Raw genomic sequence first — 19,464 nt, forward strand, 5'->3', positions numbered from 1 at the left:
ATGTAATTATTTTGCTAACAATAATAATTAGACAACACTAAACGAATATGTTCTGGAGTATACGAATTATTAAGTGAAAATGCATTTATGAACATTAAAAGGAGGTATTAATTATAACAAACAGTTCAGTAGGAATATTTCAGCATTTTGTTAATTTACGATTGGTTATGACTGAAAATCACACAAACAAAAAACAGAGTGTTCTTCATCAGCAACAATAGTTTCGATCTATGCTAATTGGCCTTTTACTATTGAAATAATTATCTATAGTGATGGTTTTTTAAGATGAAAACTATTGTGAAACTATAGACCGTTGAATAACGCTACAACGTACCCATGAAGTGTGATTCCGCCCTAAAATAGCTCCACACTATATATCCTTGCGTGAATGTCGTATGAGGCGACTAAAGACCCATAACCTTGGCATCCGATAAACATTAGCATTCCAAAAAAGGGTGGATATTAGACGGGTCTTTTGTAAAATCATAATCGCATCTTCAAAATTTTAAGTTTATTATTTACTCTTACTTCGGGCTTCACCACGTCACAGCGCCGAAGGCGCCCGGACCATACGGAGATGAGAGAGAGTAAGTTATAATTATAATGAACCCGTGGAGCGACATTACCTTGACGAAGAAATTGCATTTGCGAAAATAGTCCACCTTTACGCTCATTTGAATACTTACGATTCTTCTGTAAATGGTGTAAGAAAGAGTTGATCTATCTACGTATGTATGTACGTACCTTGAGCTGCGCCTGCTTGTGCTGCAGCTCCTGCTCCAGCTTCTCGTTGAGGTCGTGCAGGGACGTGGACTCGCGCTGCGCGTTCAGGTAGCGCTTCTCCAGCGTCGCTATCCGCTCCTCCTGCCGACCACACGATCTTATTACTGTTGCATTATTTAGTGCTGGGAGATCTGATACAGTGCACACAGAATGAGTTGGTCGGGCTTGAGTTTCATTATTTGGCTCATAAAGCTAAATAAACTAGTTGTTCGCCGCGAACTCGATCGATTTTGTTGCCCTACGAACTTAAAAATTCTATTGACCAATCCTACATATTATATTTAAATATCATCAAAATCGGACCAACGGTTCGAAAGTTATCCCGTTACAAACATACATACATTATGTATGTACGCATTCATTTTTTGTATGTACAAAAAATGAATTTTTGCCCCAGGTTAATTTATAGTTGAATGTGTTTAAGTAAACGTGTAGCCATTCGTTAATCACATAATATTTTTATTAATGTTCGGAGAAAGACAATACTCTAATAGTAGCAATCTGTCTCCTGTTTTTTTCCAGAATGTTCTAATTCTAACTAACCCCACTTTTTTGTTAACTCTCGCCCAATCTGTTTGACAAACCTGGTCCTCTTTCTGCGCGACGTTCTCCCTCAAGTCCCGCTGCAGTTTCGAGCACTCGTCCTGCTTCTTCGCCAGCTCCTTCTCTCCCTTGCTCAGCCTTTCCTCCAACTCCGACACCTTGTTGTTCAGCTCGGCGACCCTTCGCTGCCACGAGCTCAGTTCTGCTGACTGTTGATGTACGACTTATCAATTATGCTGTACTTGTGAAATTATATGGACAATTTTATACAGTATTTTAGTCATTGTTCAAATTTTAAAATAGTAAGCGACTAAGAAACAAAATTCATATAGGTATTTAGCGCCATTTTTATTGATTCGTAATATCTCCAAGATTAATTCGTAATTTCCCCTATACGAAAAAAATATGAATCGATATTTGAAATGCTTGATTTGACGAACCTATACCCTATTCATCTTGGACTGAGACAAAAGGTAAACAAAAAAGAAACGAGAAATTAACAAAAGCCAAACATTTAAGTAAGCGACATGACTCCATAAAACAACAACAACAAAAAAATTAACATTAACAAAAAGTAAGAACAAAATTCACAAAGGAATAATGAGAAATAATGATTTTTTGTTCAAGGTTTGTTTACGTTTTGTCTCAGTCCAAGATGAATAGGGTATAATAACATGTTTAAGATTATAATAAAAATCAGTAATAAACTTTATTGAGAAGAAGGTAAAACGGTAACAGTAAATATAAAATAATTTCAAATAATTAACCGAAACAAAGACCTCTAGTTGTCTCAGAAATTTCTGTTGGAATCACCCAATCACACATCTTTTGAACAACTTGAACAATGACTGAAATGTATCCAATCATTTAATTTGCTTAATCATAAGGTCTCTTTTACCATAACGGCATGACTTTACGAGTAAGCAAATGCATGGTTAGCCATAGACAACGTAGAACAGGGTTAACTATAGCTATGTTAATACAGGGGACCTTCGACATGGGTGGATCCCAAATGGTGTGTGTTAGTGGTGCCTGATGGTTGTGGGCGATGTTAGTGTGATCACTGCGACCTGGTTACAACGTCGGTAATGGGCATAAAATTGAAATTACGCTGCCCACAAACGCAAAATAAAAATTGCTTGTGTACAGACAACCACACATCAAGTAACCTTGCGTATACCTTTCTATGGCGGCGGTAATGGTAATTTTGCAATCCATAAGTTGCGGTGACCACTTCTTATCAGATCTGCTTACTTAGTAGTATGTAAAAATAATTTGGTATGGTTGATGTGCGGTCGAATGTACCGAGAAATATGTAGTACCGCGTCATTTCAAGTTAAACTAGCTGAATGTACTCTACGATAATTTTTTTTTCTAAGTTAAGGGCATTATTACATTATCAAATCCTTTGATCAAAACTATAGCTATCTCTTTCAATCTATCATCATATATATGATAGACTACGAAAAATATAGCCGCAATATAGGATAAAGAGTTCGGTAAGTTGATTCAACCGCCCTAAAGGAAGATTTGTTTGAATTTCTCAGACGCCGACTGACAGAGATGCAGGGATATAAAAAAAGAGAGAGCAGATACGGCCTTTCTTTTCTGTATTCCTTTCGGTGTCAGCCAAATCGAATATTCCTCTACTTGTACGAGTTTCGTAGCGTATAAAGAACGAATGATGGAAAGTGTGAATGATGAAACAACCGAATGAACGGATTGAACGGCTTTTATTTTAAAACCTGCGCACTAACCAGGCCCAGTGACATAGCTATTTAATCAATCTCCATATACTATACATGCTTCTATTTTACTTACTATATACAGATAAGTTCTTTGACTTTCATCTAAGTAAAATATTGCTATCAGCTATGACAATTTACATACACTCAACGGCATAAAAAGCTACCCAAATTATTGCAAATTGAACGGTATTACCGCTGCATACAGATTCAAGCATTATTATTATTATGAAGGATATTAATGGCATAAGTTAAAATGACATATTTTGCACACAATCGCGCTAATAATTATAGCTGAATCGTAATTGAATCTCGTACGTTCCGCTATTTTACCGTTCCGGTATCGCGAATATACTACTTCAAAACCACAAGTTTCGAAGAGAAACTTGTAACTAAAACGGTGAAGAAATTCCGGAACGAAATAGGTTCAATTTCGATGCAGCTCAATTTCTTAACCCGATTGGGAGACAGGTAAATTTTAATGCTATTCGATTACTATTAGGCGTCCACAAATATTATATTATAGATACTTTTAATCTTACATAAAATTATAAATAAGCGTTTACAACATATACGGAGCATTACGCCGATGTCAGTTATAGGTTAGTACCAATTCCTTCAACAATGTGATAATGTCAATCTACGACGGTACAATGTATGCGATAGATGGCGACACGATCGTGCATGGCAAGCAGACCTCGACTGGATGGGTCTGTGGGTCGGTGGTGTGATACATACTACTCCATCGGAATGTTAGGACAAAGAATTTTGATCATTTAATGGCAAATAAAAATTATTATATGGAAACAGCTCAAGTCTTTTACCGACGACGTTTCGAGCTCTGAGTTAGGACCGATATAGTAACAAATGAGTGTTTCCCGTGTGATTGATCATTTTTTTTCGTCTTTTATTTGCGATGGAGTAGGAGTTGGTGCTTCAAGTGGCAAATAATGTGGCACATTGTCAAATGCTGTCACAAACTGCTTTTTATATTGATTAATAAATATGTCTCAATAGATATTTACATTTTTATATCTATTAATGACATTTTAAATTTATGTAAAACATCTGCAAAAATATGTGTTTACAAATAATATATATTGATTTTAGAAAATCCATATTACATAATCTGCATTTTAGGTACAAATAAAAAACTAAATTTGAATATGTTATTTTTTTTTTCTATCCGGCCAGTAACATTATTCCCCCACAAGACCCACCGTACACCACCGAAAACTAGTTCTCCTCCCTGCCTCTGTCACGTAGACAGTGTGTGTGCTAACCTGTTTGGCGATCGTGTTATGGAGCTCTGTGATTCTCTTGCTCTCCGTGTCGCCGTTTACACTATTCTCCTGGGCCGTCAACAAACACATTACTACAGCTAGTCTTCGGCAAAGTATAAACAATATGGGTTTAGTCAATTTCACAGAGCACATATCGATAATAAACAATTATAAAATCTTTCTAGAATAACATTTAAATTGGATATCCAAATCATTTAGTCTTCAAATGAAACCAGATGCCTTTTTACTTTATTTAAAATGAAGTATGTCAATGACATTAATTTTAATCACAATAAAAAACGCCTATTCACACATCGGACATGAAAAGTTGACAATATTTTCAAGCAGAATGTATTTTGTATTCTTTACACAGATACTGTGAATTTGATTAAACCAAAAATGTATGAAAACCATTCAACATCAAACATTCAAAAAGCCTCTAAATCACGCTTTGTAAGTCGCGTCAGTATTGTCTAGTTCACACGAGTATAGGCGCTTAGTACAGAAAACAATATATACAGGATGCCTGAAAATCGGCATAAAATGCTTATAACAATGGACCACAAGCTAATCCTTTGCCTAGTTTTTATGTGCAATAAAATAGATAAACATTATAAAAAAAAACACCCTACCCCCTTAGGCAACACGCGTGATCATGAAAATATGACGGATGTCAATGTTTTCAATTTATGAAATAATATAGTATTATACATGATAAAATGAAGTTTCTTATAAATATCTTGATATATTGTTTTCTATATTTAAATAGTATATTTTTGCTTGAGAAAACCATAATGCTAAAAGTTTAAAACGAATCGTAGTTCAATAAAATTAATAGTAAAAAGTTTATACTACTTAAAAAGTGTAAAATTTTAGGTTTTGCTACGCAAAAATATGTTCAATGCCTAAGTTGAACTAACTTAAGTATCCAAATCTATTATGTACAATGTAATTGTGTACCTAAATTATTTATTAGCCTTAGTAGTCTATAGATTAACTATATTGGAATCCATAAGACAATAAATAATAATAAAAATATGCAATATTATCACAAAAACAGAATGCATATAAATTAAGACATCTGGAATTTTTTCTGACTGAAGTTTTATGCACCTGAGTTGATTAATTAGAGATCGTCGTTTCCTACGGTTGACATCATAAGAATTATATAGTATGGGGCGTTTGTGTAAAACCAAATGTCGCCCAAAAGATGTGAATATTTTTTTTAATAATATCTACAAACATTTTGGTTAATCTTTCATTATTAATCTTTCTTTATCGTTCTCTAATTGAAAGTTTCTTCAAAGAGCCATCAAATCAAAAGTGTATCATTTCCAGGATTAATTTTATAGATTTTTTAATATTTAATAGACTGTATTAAATATTTACCGTATTATATCACTTTCATCTACATTTTAAATTAAAATCCATCCAAATAAAATTGTCTCAAAATACAAAAGATTTATTGATTAAAATAAAACAAAGAACTTTATAAAAAGACCCGGTAATCTTCAATGAACATCGATTCGCTTCCAGCTTCATCTGACTGCAAATAGGACATCGTAAATGCAATAAAACTAGTAAGGAACCTCTCTCCCCGAGGATCACAAGTCAAAAACTATTTGCAACAGCTTCAAGACTGACTCGTTGTAGACTAAGAACTGAATATTGCGATGAACTTGTATGTAGCATGTTTACTGAATACTGAAACTTTTAAATCGAAGCAGTTCCTTCTGTTTCGAATGCAATATCTTCTGTGTATCATTTCTGATGGTCTAAAATCATTTAAAGGTAAAAGAGAATAAGTATTTTGGCTAAAATGAGTATAGAATGAGTCTCATAAATATTTATAATATTGAAAGAAATTAGTAGAAATACAACTTAAAAGAAAAGGCAACTTTGCACTAATTATTTTTGCATGTTGGTAATCAATATCTAATACGACAATTATGTCTTAAAGTGAGAAAATATTATTTGTGCAACAGAGAGTGATGCGCACATATTAAGAAGGAAGGAATCTAATGCAAAAATCTTATTTCCATGTAAAAGTTATAGGTTCAATATTTTCATTATTCATGCTATAAGATTTCTTAGTGTTTTCGCGGAACCCCAACAGATGCTGAAGCCCTAGGACTTGAGAACCGGTGTACACAATAATTAATAATATAAAGATGATCAATACTTTTTCATTGCCATCGCGAAAGAGGTATTTTGGTATGGAGACAGTACAATACTCCTTCCTTCCAGTACCACATCAATGCAGCCGACACTAGGGCGTCTCACCTTGGGTGGCTGTGGCTCGCCGTTCTGTTCAGGCGAGGTGGTCACCGTGCCGTTCTCCTTAGGCTTGTCCCCCTCCGGACCGGACGATTTGTACTGCTGTAACTGGAATGCACATACGTATGTGAGACAAACGTCTCAAATATATCTGTTTTTTACTGAAATATTAAATTTAATATGATGAAATAAAGATTGGATATGTGTTGTACGATACATCCTGACTGATTACAGGACTGAGCACTTCTCTCTCCACTTAGAGAGGGAGATATTAGTGTCCCTTTCTATTAGTAGAGGAGCCAATTATACCTGGTCCCAAGGCTTTCTCAATGTCAATTTCTCCGGGGATTTGTATCAAGTTAAAATAAATCTTATTAAAGTCAACTTCGAACTTTCTGTTGTACTACCTTTATTGGATACAATTAGTTTATTTCTCCAGCTGACGTTTTGACAAGAGTAGTAAATAACGATCCCAAAAAGCAAGATCCAGTATAATTTCAAAACAAAACAATTAATTATCTCCCCCGATATAATTAGGCCCACAAATCATAAAACGTTCTGATTGGGCGCGCTTTGTTTCGCCCAATGGCCGCTCATTATGCCTAATTGATGGCAACCACTATAATAAGTCCGGTGTGTTGCATTATTAGTATTTTCCTAGTGTATTAATTACATCTATATTTTCGTGCCGAAATAATTTAAAATTTGACGTGAAAGAGTGTCATCAAAGTTATTACTCTACTTACTTCTTCTTTGGTTAGCGCTAATTCTTCTTCTAATGCTGTGTTCCTCTCTAACGCTACTCTTAACCGCTCTCGAACCTGGAATTGACCAAATGGAATATGAAACAGACACGTTATGTTAAATAGTATATACTTCTTCTTTATCGAGTATTCCAACTTCATTGAAACATAAAATAATTTGCAATGACAGACATTCCCAAAGAAATTGACGTCAGGCCGGGTGCAAAGTCATAGCCGAATGATTAAAATTTTAAAGCTTAATTTATACGTTGGGCTTTGCGGCTTCATGTGAGAATCTTCTTTGCCACAGGGCATCCTCAATTCTTTACATGTCGAAGGTCTCCAAGGATTATGTCTATATTTTCCCAGACTGTATGTACTACACCACGGCAACAGCCCAATCGGTGCGTGATAAGATTTTAATACACATTACAGAATGAAAGAGAAATATGGAATACAAAACGAGGGGCCTTTGCATTGGGACATTAGAACAGGCTTTCCTATTAGCGTGTCGACTCGGCGAATCATATTTGTGAAGACCAAGAACCGGCCAATGATAAAGCAGTATCTGTGGCGTGATACAGATCCTTAAGCGAACATGTGGAAGCATACGGAGGACAAGACAGCATGTGTACCAAGGACATAAAAAAAATTAGCTGTCACCTTCTCGTCGAGTGCTTTGTGATGCTCGAAGAGGCTCTTCAACGCCTTGAGGACCTCGACCTCCGAGGAGACTCCCGACTGCGCCGCCGCTTGCCTCTTCACCACTGTCATGCGTAGCGAGCGCTCGTGTCGCGACACCAGGCATTCTAGATGCTCTAGAAGTAACTGCAAACATACATTATTGTTAAGCTAGTTCTTTTATATTTTCAAATGTGTTTTTCGATTCGGCATATGTTGCAGGTTTTTAATTGCGGTAAATTATGCATTCGCGACGCCGTGCGACGGTAGTGTGCAGCCAGCATAAGATTTTATTCAATTCGCTTAAAGGCACCCGAGAGCACCTGAGTAGCCTACCAGTGCAGGATTAGGTGTTAGATTTCATTGTAATGTTTCTTGATTAATTCAATTTTTTTGTGATGAAGAAGCTAGAATCTTGAAATTATTTAACTAAGGACTAAAACCATCATTTATTCATTGGATTGGATATTGACGACCTCGGTGGCGCAGTGGCTGAACCGAGAGGTCCCGGATTCGATCCCCGGTCGGGTCATGATGGAATATGATCTTTTTCTGATTGGCCCGGGTTTTGGATGTTTATCTATATGTGTATTTGTTATAAAATATGGTATCGTTCAGTTAGTATCCCATAACTCGAACTCTCGAACTTACTTTGGGGCTAGCTCAATCTGTGTGATTTGTCCTAATATATTTATTTATCTAAAAATCAAAATAAATTTTCAATTATAGAATCGACAATCCGTCCACTCTAGCAACTTCAACGTTACATTCTTACTATGTTTACTAATAAATATATGACAGTTCATTAATTTAATAAACTTGCCAAACCTGAGATATCTCATTATTTTATTTTGCTGTGCCCTCACAGGTTTAATGTCTGCACTAAATGTTTGAAAGTTGCCAAATTTGGTAGAGTAATCAAGTCATTCTGTAGTTTGAACGGCAAATTCGTGGAACATCGTGTCAAAATAATACATACAACTGGTACTTATGGTTTATTCAGTCCCTGCCCGGCACACAATCCTTCCATTATGGCTGCTTCAACTTAGCTTATTTACTTGAATAATTCAAGTTCCAGTCTAGACTCGCAGGACCCTTGCTCGCTAACACGAGTCCTGATTACATTTGAGATTAGGACTTAAGATTAGATTTTTAAAATCTTTGTAATCATGCGGTCTGTATTAAGTTGAGGAGAAAATAATGTTACATTACCCGATTAACAGAGAAGATTGAGAAATTTGTAATGTCGAACTTAAAATTAAATAGTATTAAACATACTGTGACGAGAACACAAATCACTATAGATGTCTATGCCTAGACGAGTTGATGTGGGTTAATCAGAAATGATTAAATTATTCAAGCAAACAAGTTTTTTACATAGACGAAATATTTTACTCCCTTTTAAAACCAAACTACACGACGATATTACCCATTCAGCGGCCAGCCGGAACCGTGACACTGTGACGCAATTTCCGGAGGACGTCACTCCTTTTTCATGATCTACGTGTACGTTAAAAGTATGTATAAGACCGGCGACACCCCTATGAGACAGTGGAAAACGACGCGAGACTTTTATTTTCAAGCGACTGCCTAAAAACGACGTTCGTTTGATTTTATTTATTCTGGTAATATTCGGTAGGATTCATACCTCATACTTGAAAGAGTAAGCACTATAATAAGATGTAATGGCCATATTTCAAGTTTAATTAATCGCAATCGGTATACTCGTAGGCTAACCCGACGTTGGTAACAGATAAGGACATTATATATTACTTACATACAGCGCCCATATTATTGTGGTGAAAAAGATCTTCCGTCTCGTGCAATCAAGTCATGGAAGCCATCTGGATATCTGGCTTCCATGGCTGGATATGGGGCCACCAACCATTAAAAATCACTCTTTTATGATATCGGTGATGCCTCCTGAGAAAGGCGCGTCCCAAGACTAACATGTAACATTTAATGATTTGGGTCAGTTGCATTGCAATGTGCGCCATGCAACGGATCTTTAAAACTAAGTTTGGTTTCGCCAGCCTTACACGACTGCATCTACGAAGCCGACAGGATTCGCCTTTGACGGATTGGTCATGAAGGACATGATGATGATGACGTTAACGTGTGTTCTCCATGACACGTTCACATCACAGAGTCCTTCTCGGGCACAGGATGACAGCAGATGGATTGGAGCGGCCAACTAAACCAGGAATAATTTCATGACGCGGATTAAGAGTGCTTTAATTTAAATAGCTAAAATAATTAGCCATTGATGTAGTCCCTCGTCCGAGTGAGGAGGACAATATACGAACTTACCCTGGTGTTGTTCCTCTCCGCCTTGAGTTCTGATATTTCCTCCTCTCGCTCCAACAACTGTTCGCGCGCCTGGTTCAACTCTTTCGTGAGTGTCGCGAACTCCTGTAACAAGAGAACGATTCGTTACTTGACAGATACACTTACTGGGACGATGAAAAAACGCGGGCCAAGGCTCGAGTAAAATCATCATACTTATCCGGAGAAAAGAAATTCTGACAGACAGATAGACAGACTTGTGGTTTGTCCCATTCTGTATAGGTCTCGTCTTTTTACAATCATATTTATGCAATATTAATAAGTAATGACCCGGCTTTGCACGGGTACATTATTATGTATGTTATATGTATATACATAAACCTTCCTTTTGATCTATTAAAAATCTGTTTCTGTCTTCAGTTCAAGCATACATATGGACAGACAGAACGACTATATTTTATACTATGTAATGGTAGTGACTAGCGAAAAAATCTTTGAATATTTAAAGAAACTGATTTCTGTGTAGATTAAAATTAAGAATAATTTATAAAAAATCTCTTTCAGCACATAAAAACCATGAAGGTCTGTCCGGAGAGCATATCATACCCGTTCAGCATTATCTTGATATTAATGTATGTACTAACATAAACAACAATAAACCGACGTCACAACAAATATATATTTTATCGAATATCCGATCGTCGCCGCAGGAGGGCGCTAGTGGACGTTGACACCACCCCGCGGCTTTAGAGGGAGAAAATATAAGTAACAATAATAGGCAATAACTAATACTGGCGATTATTGTTTACGCGATTGCTGAAGAAGAGTGTTAAGTTTCCGTTCAACTTAGAACAAATGTTCTTGTCTCTGTGCACATTGGCAGACTGGTAGAAAAAGTCTCACGTAAGTAAGTCCGCTTTTGGCATGTTTCTTAATCCATATGTACTAATCTTATAAACGCACAAAGTCTGTCTTCACGGCGTTCACGGCTAAATCAAATTTCATCAAAATCGGTCTAGCATTTTGATGAAATTTGGTATGCATAAAGTTAAAGGCTCCCGTTCAAACATAGGGTAGATGTTTTTAAAAAATCATTCCCCAATTGATTATAATGGGGGGCGAAAGTTTGTGTTCCGCTTTCGTAGAAACTCATGCGGGCGAAGCCGCGGGAAGAAGTTAATAATTTAATAAAATAAAAAAAGTGATGAACCTTCTTAATGTTATCGCTAGTATAACGTTTTCCTAGCGGCCATTATGTGGAATATAACATACCCAGATTAGACAGAATAAATTAACCAACCCAGATTTAAGTGGCTTTAAAATTATCAACTAGAGTGCAGCAAAATGTTTTCCTTCACTGGAATCAAGTGCTAGTTTATGAAAACTCACATAAGTCAGATTGGTAAACAAACTCGTGCGGGACGAGTACGATTCGAACTTGGGACTTTCGGTGGCGGGACCACCACCACAGCCTCATTCAATCCACAACAAAGCTACAACACATACACAGCTTTCATCTGTAACAATGGACATGCAAATGGCGCCTGTCGATTTCCCTGTAGACCAGTCTGTTGATGTTGCCAGGATGAAGACAGAAATGTTTCAGAATATATACTTAATTAAAACATGGATTTTATGGATTCAGTGCTCAAAATTTTTTTTTATAAAGAGCAAGGAAAAGCTTGTTTCATTAAAACTATATTACTTACTATTGTTCAAGAATCCAAAATTTTTTATCATATTTTGGGAAGATATAAATTTCATTCACTGTGGCGTATACCTATATATCTAAACTATTATTATAAAGAGGGTTTGTGAGTTTGTATGTTTGAGGCGGGTAATCTCCGAAACTACCGAACCGATTTCATAAAATTCTTTCATCATTAGAAAGGTACATTATCCAAGATTGCTATAGGCTGTTTTTTATCTCAAAACTCCCACGGGAGCGAAGCCCCGGGCAACATCTAGTAGTTTATAATTTATCTATATATGTATACAATGTAGTTTTATTTACACTTGTCACACTTTTCCCTCTATCCGTAATACAGGTAAAAGTGTCTCTCGTGTCCACTGCCAGTCTCCACTGTGTGATCTCTCAAGCGCTACTACTTTCAAGCTCCAGCTCTGTAATGTAACGTGAATACAGTAAAAACTGTATTACGCTGAAACAATCATACGTGTCAAATACATTTAATAACGCACAATGGACAGGCGACCCGTGTCGCCGGCACTATTTCCCCGGGGACATACCCGGGGCAACCAATCTCTCAAGTCAACCTCTGTTATTGAAACAATGTCATTATGTTTTATTTATAAACTGACCGTGTATCGGAGTATTGCTTTAGTGGTAATTTTACGACAAAAGTACACACTACTAGTAATATTGTTGCATTTTTTTAAAGAAAATATATAAATAGAAGACGCTCAACGGCCCACACTAAGCTCTATGCTTATATCGCGCGTTCGATGAACACAAACACAGATGCAAATATAACACACCCAACACCGCAAACAAATATCAAGGACAAATATATTATAATATATGTGTAGTATAATATATTATAATATATTTGTCCTCCATATTTAGCTCACTGCTACGTAAAAATATAAATGAGTTCGTCATTTTGTATGTGTGCAGATCATTCCTTTAATTTTTTGAAACACATGTTTCTAGAAGACCATACTGACAAGATTCCTTGAAACATAATAATAATATAAATATTTATTGAGTTAAAGGAAATGACAAATCACAAGTACGTGTACGTACAGTATGACGGTGTAGGTGTCCAGATAATAGTCATGTCCCACATACTCACACAAAGGCTTGGTCAGCGCGGAATTTCATTAGAATCCTTTCAGAGAGCGACCTATTAGTTGAATATTTACAAGATCTTGTGAACTAAAAGTCGAGCATCCACCACCAGATAAGCTACATAGATAACATAACATCCAGTCAAGCGATGAGACAGAAATAATATACAATAATTAACATATCACAGATTACAAAACAAAAGTGCATTCTTTGAAGTTAATACAAACAATGTAATACCTATATTACAAAAAAGGGGAATAAAAAGTACGCTACACGACCATGCAATCTGTGGAATGGATCGACTCGAAGAAAGTAATTAACGTTTGAAACAATAGCGTGTGTTTAAAATTAATTAGAATTCAAAATAAAATAATATTTCCTTTTAACTCGTTAGGGAAACGAAAGGTGTTTACATAGACTCACAACACCAAGTGCAACACATTCATCAGTGTAACACACTAAACCTGTTAGATTTATTGACCGATCGAGCGAAGCGAGCGAGGTCTAACATTCATTCTTAGGCTAAAAATATTTTTTTGTATGTATGTATGTTTATTAGTTTGTAACGCGAGAACTTTCGAACCGTGGGTCCAAATTTGATGAAATTCAAAAGGTATGTAGGATCTGCCAATGGAATTTTTAAGTTCGTGGCGCAACAAAATCGGTTAAGCCGTTTTTGAAATATTCACAACTAAAATCAAAATTTATTGTATTCGCGAGGTCTACGTTCGCGTCGAACAACTAGTTAAAATGAAGATAATATTTCTGTAATTGTTATTTGGATGTTTTAAACCTGTTTTGATAAGTGTTTAATTGATGTTTGCCTAGTAACCTGTTACAGTTGATTTCTGTAACACTTTAGTATACCGAATTCGGATACTCAGATACCACTGAAGTCTCTAAGAGCGTTTACATACTTGCATATAGCCAGATAAAGACGCGATCCCACATTTGATCAGAGAGCAATTTCATTTTATTTAGGAATTAAGTACAAGCAACGCGATCAGAAACGAGTTTTCAATGAACACCACCGGCACTACTTATTCTCTCGCGATCAAACAAAACACCGAATCCAATTTCCTTAAACAAATACAGCGGCTGCTTCATTTCAATTAGAGGGCAGAGGCCGCGGCTAGTTCTATAGCATGAACAAAATGGCCTGAACATTTTTTAAAATTTCATTTAAGCGTTTTAATCCTTTCCTCCATTTACCTCGACTTTTTGGCAATACCACTTGTACTGACCTGAAGCAGCGCAGTGTGCACGCGGCACGTGCAGACGGCCCCGTTCTTGCGCGTGCAGGGCGTGCCGAGCCACGCGCACGCGCCCACCCCGCGCTTCATCGCGAGCGCACATGCCGCGCGGCTGGACGCGCCGCGTCGTGAACTATTATCACTTCACATCACTATTAAGTCTTCCAAATGGCTTGACTGCTTCAAACACTCGTTTGTTTTTTGGTTTTGTACTCGTCACCACCCGGTGACGTCACATCACCGTAGATTTGTCACTATTTGAATAAGCTCACCATTTTTTTTAGTTCTATTTATAGGCTACTTTTGAACGCACAAAATATGGCATTACATCACTGTTTGTTCACATAGTATCATGAGAATCGTGTATAAAAAAGTGTTTTATTTCAGTAATACTTGTGTGTGTATCATTTTACGACACGTCTTTTCTTTTGAACTTTTTACGATCCATATTTTACGGCTTATACTTTTAAAGTATTCCACCTGACTATACTATAAAACAAACGCAAGTTTTTAACAACAATTTTTGCTGTTATAATACTTATAACAAAATGATCAATGTTGTCCGTTTCCATTGATATTAAATCAGATTTTTTTAAGAATCAAAACCATTTTAGACTTCTAATATTCACTTAAAAACTTTGAGCATAAGCTGGTAAAGGAAAATCGCGTGAACCAGGGTCGGTTCGCTTGTGCCTGTCTTTCAATATATTTTATAGTCGTAGCTGGTCATAAGTCATGTCAGCTGACTTTAGGCGACCTGAATAAAATCTGACACCAGTGTTAGCTAGCACACTCGATAAGAACGCTGCCCGCTGTGTTCCCCGGGGACCGCCTAGGAGAGGCTTGGTAATTGGCGTGGTTTATGTGTGTACCGCTCCTTGTAACACGCCCACGTGGTCTTATGTAATCGATCTGATTGCTCTCTATGGCAGATGATCTCTGGAAATGAGACTAAAGAGTGCAAGCCATCGAACCGCGCCTTCTTTGAATTAACCAATGGCAGAGGTAGAAGACAGATTCACATTATGTCGAAAGCTTAGTGCGTTCTTGTACTTCTTCTGATTTTGTATGCTATGTTTTGGTAGAAAAGTTATTTTATTGTATGATCTTCTGTGTAGGTACATTAAATAATAAAAATAGAGATACCATTCATAAATAACAAGCAAGTTTTAATATAACTATTAAGTTATGGGTATTAACCCAGAGCTGGTCATAGAAATGTAAATTGCAAAGAATCTCCACGGATCCAAAGAAAGAAAGGCTCATTGTAATAATTGCAAACTATCTCGGTAATTGGGGTGCCGCTGTGATGCCCGGACCGGACTAGAGACCAAAACTGGACAATTTCAAAGAGTCCAGTGAGCCTCTAAACTAGTGTGGCTTGGCTTAGAAGAAAAAGAAAAGAGATACGTCAAGATTAGAAAATACTTTCCAAGTGAGAAAAACAATCAATGTTCGTTGTTAGTTATCAAAGACAAATTACGAACGTGGACTGAAATATTATATAATAATACATAATGCTATGACGTATTTTCTGTGCGTCTTAAACGACAGATGGCGTAAGAATTTCCTAAGAAATTTCTTAATAGTGGTTACTATTACTAAATTTATTTTAACTTACTTAAAATTTCTAATAAGAAATTCTTTTTGGCCGAACCATTGCCCATCTCAGATAGAGAAGACAGCATTTGTAAAAACTGTACAAGCCCGCAAATTGTACGCGTTCAAAAGTCCGGTAACTCTGGTAATGAGATTTCTCGCTGTTTCGTTTCAAAAGTTTGTTCTGTCGTTACGTTTTTACACTGAGCTCAAATTTTACATCATCATCATCAAGGGGTGCCATCTTCGAATTGAAGTTTGGAGGTCAGCATACGGAAACCCTCGCGGCTTTGGGCCGCTATTTTCAGTTGGTTGTATGTAAGTTCGGTCCAATTCTTTATGTCATCAAACCAATTTCGTCGAGGGCGGCCAGGTCTTTTTTAAATTTTATATAATCGAATATTTTTGCGTAAGACTATTGAATAAAGAGTTAACTGTTTTGTATTCAACAATAGGTATTAAATACGATTGCGTGACTCATTATTTAAGTTCAGTTTAGAACTGACCTTCCAGCCAATGGTTAGTGCAAGAGAGTACTGGGTCCACCTCTGAAGAGATGTCTTTGACACTCATAGGCACTTTTTCAAGTGAATTTTTAAATTAATAGAATTTCTCAAAAATCGAAAAGAAATGCCGAAAGAAATTCATTTTAACAGTGTTGGTGTACAATACGACCGGGGTAAGACCTGACCCAGGTCCAACATGTGACCGTGAACCGCTGGGGCACGATATGATTCCACAGAACATGTCTGGACAGAGCCTGAGTAATGGATTAGGGATTCCGGAAAAAGGTGTGCCTCAAGAAATGTATAACTTCCTGGAAGGATAATAAGTTAATGTAATGCTTATTTCATATTAAATATATCCAGTTGAGTGAATAAAGCATGAATGAATAGATAACAAACAAATAAATATTCAGAAACAAAAAAAACTTTCGCATTTAAATATTAATTGGGATTCTATTCAGCCCTGATTCAAGAAGTGAGAAACGTCATTCACACTGGTCTACTATAATACACAATTGCATAATTTACCGGCGCACGTGCCGGTATCTATCCGCGTCATTACGCCGCGTATACATATATAAAAATGTCGCGGCGTAGTCCGTGCGTTTCGCGATTAACGAGCCAGATGGGGCGACGTGACGTGGGCACGTATCCGAGGATACCTACTTGTGTATGGATGATAAATTTTGCTATTGTTGCTATCTCAGTTTTTGGAGGAAAATCTTTCTCTTTCTTATCTGAGCGTTTTCCTGGTTTCTTCCGGAGACATTGCGCGTCGGAGCCCAGGGTCGCTGTCCTACTTTTTCGTCTCCACTTCGTCGGCATCCCTAATGGACGACATGAAGCCAGCACTTTTTTAGTTTTTGGCTTCTGCAAGTTTTTAGAGTAAAATAGTAGTATCGTAATCGTCACTTCTGAGCACAAAAGATTATTATATAATATCATGTTTTTTGTAGCGTATGGCCTAGAATAGCATCCTCTTCCTCAGCAATGTATATATATCATCTTCCTAGCATATCAGCTGAAAAATGAGGAACACGCGAGGTTTGGTTGCGTTATTTCTGCTCAACTTGTCCTTTAAAAACGGTGGCAGACTTAGAAATATATAGTTTAATATACCCCAAACGTCCCGAACTCCACAGCATTTCTCCAAAAAAACCATTTTATGAAATTTTCTCCGCCCTAGCTGTCATAATATTTCGTTACTTCAATTCTAGTACTTATCTCCCGACAGACATTCGTCATCCGACCTCACTACGCAGTTATTACTCCGACGTGACGGCACTCCCTGCTTCACAGTCAGAAAGTATTCTCCTCTCATTCACCTCGAAATCGCGATCAAATGAGCCGGGGAGGACGTGTTATCATCGTGTGTTTTGTGAGCATCATCAACTAGATTTACCGTATGATTGTAGCTTTTAATTTGTGTAAAGGTTCAGAGCAATAAATAAAAGTCGGATTTGAAAATTCAAAAGAACTTTCAACACAATGGTAATCTGTATAGGTCACTCTCATCTATGGCAGTGCTTGGCATTGTTGTGTTTTCCTTTGAAGAGTAAGGGCAGTGTAATTATAGGGTATTGTGGCAAAACACTCTAGGACTCAAAGTCGGCAACGCGCCTATGGCTGGTGTTGCAGGCGTCAGCTTGCTCAATAGTCCAAAATGTTGCAACTGTATTTCGTAAGTGGAAAACCGGCATAAAGAGACCAAAAAGGCGATGCAATGCAACCTGTCAGCCGCCTCGATCCATCAGCTCCAAAGCTCTCAGACGTAACATGAGACGGCGAGTGCAGGAGCGAGAGTGTTTGTTGATCTTCAGTGCGATACTCCATCTTTATTTGAGGCTTTATAGATATAAAGACAAAGACAAAGATTATTTATTTGCAAAAACATGAGTTTACATTTTTTTACAATGTGGTGTTAAAATAAAAACTTAATCCTATATGTTTCACCGTCCACGGGTATGCAAATTTAAATGGAGAGCATGCTATCATCCCACAAAACAAAATCGAATAAATAAAAGTAACTAAATTAACTAAATTTTTATCCGAGTCTATCATTAAAAAAATCGTTCAAATTATAATATATCAATATAATATATCAATAACATTTATCAATCAGCAAGGATCTGAGGTGCTTTTTAAATAAATTTTAATTCTGATCTTTAATTTGTTGTGGAATTTTGTTATAAATTTTAGGTGCCATACATATAATACTTTTACTGAGTAATACTGAGTATATCCCTATGACTGCATTTTTATTCATACTGGTTTTTGTTTTATATTAACTGTGACCACAAATAGTTTATTTGAAAATTCAAGACAGCCAATAATTGATACATACATATATTAGTTAGATCAATGAATCAAGAGTCATCAAAAGAAGAACAATTTTGAGGCGCAAAGTGGTTGCACTTTGACGAATACCTCCATCAAGAGTTGATTGTATGTAATTATTTCTTTAATGTAAGAGTTAATGTTGATGAATGTTATTATTATGTACTAGCGTACCCTCCCCGACTTCGCTCGGATAAAAATGTCATACATCTAAACCTTCCCCAGGAATCACACTGTCTATGGATGAGTTTATCGCAACAGACAGACAGATAGACGCGGCAGAGGACTTTGTTTTATAATATGTAAGAATTTTATTAAAAGTATTATTTTTTGTAATCTCCCATTTACTTATTTATGCCTATTAACTACTAAAATTTGTCTGAAAATGTTAGGCAATCAAAGCGATGTTTTATGACGGAAGGCGAAGAAAATACCTGAGCGTTTTAAAACGAAAACGGGTTCGATCCCCGGTCGAGTCATGATGGAAAATGATCTTTTTCTGATGGGCCAGGGTCTTGGATGTTTATCTATATACATATATAGATAAACATCCAAGCCCCGGGCCCATCAGAAATACATACAAATACATATTTGTTATAAAATATCGTAATATAAA

The 19,464-nt window shown here is 36.6% G+C and overlaps 1 protein-coding gene across 9 annotated transcripts in view; it reads right to left on the reverse strand.

Moving 5' to 3' along the window:
- The window catches only part of Liprin-alpha, a 129,790-nt gene that overhangs the window by 19,089 nt on the left and 91,237 nt on the right, over positions 1–19,464 (reverse strand). For 8 of the 9 annotated variants that reach the window (XM_053749056.1, XM_053749062.1, XM_053749061.1 and 5 more), the window contains exons 2-8: positions 10,366–10,467; positions 8,038–8,202; positions 7,378–7,452; positions 6,638–6,739; positions 4,355–4,423; positions 1,368–1,535; positions 745–864 (exon numbers count right to left, since the gene is read on the reverse strand). In XM_053749056.1, coding sequence (XP_053605031.1) covers positions 745–864; positions 1,368–1,535; positions 4,355–4,423; positions 6,638–6,739; positions 7,378–7,452; positions 8,038–8,202; positions 10,366–10,467 — 801 coding nt within the window. The remainder of the gene's footprint in view (positions 1–744; positions 865–1,367; positions 1,536–4,354; positions 4,424–6,637; positions 6,740–7,377; positions 7,453–8,037; positions 8,203–10,365; positions 10,468–19,464) is intronic. The other variant, XM_053749060.1, reaches the window with a different exon arrangement.

The sequence above is a fragment of the Plodia interpunctella genome, chromosome 8 (genome assembly GCF_027563975.2).
Source record: "Plodia interpunctella isolate USDA-ARS_2022_Savannah chromosome 8, ilPloInte3.2, whole genome shotgun sequence".
Classification (NCBI taxonomy): domain Eukaryota; kingdom Metazoa; phylum Arthropoda; class Insecta; order Lepidoptera; family Pyralidae; genus Plodia; species Plodia interpunctella.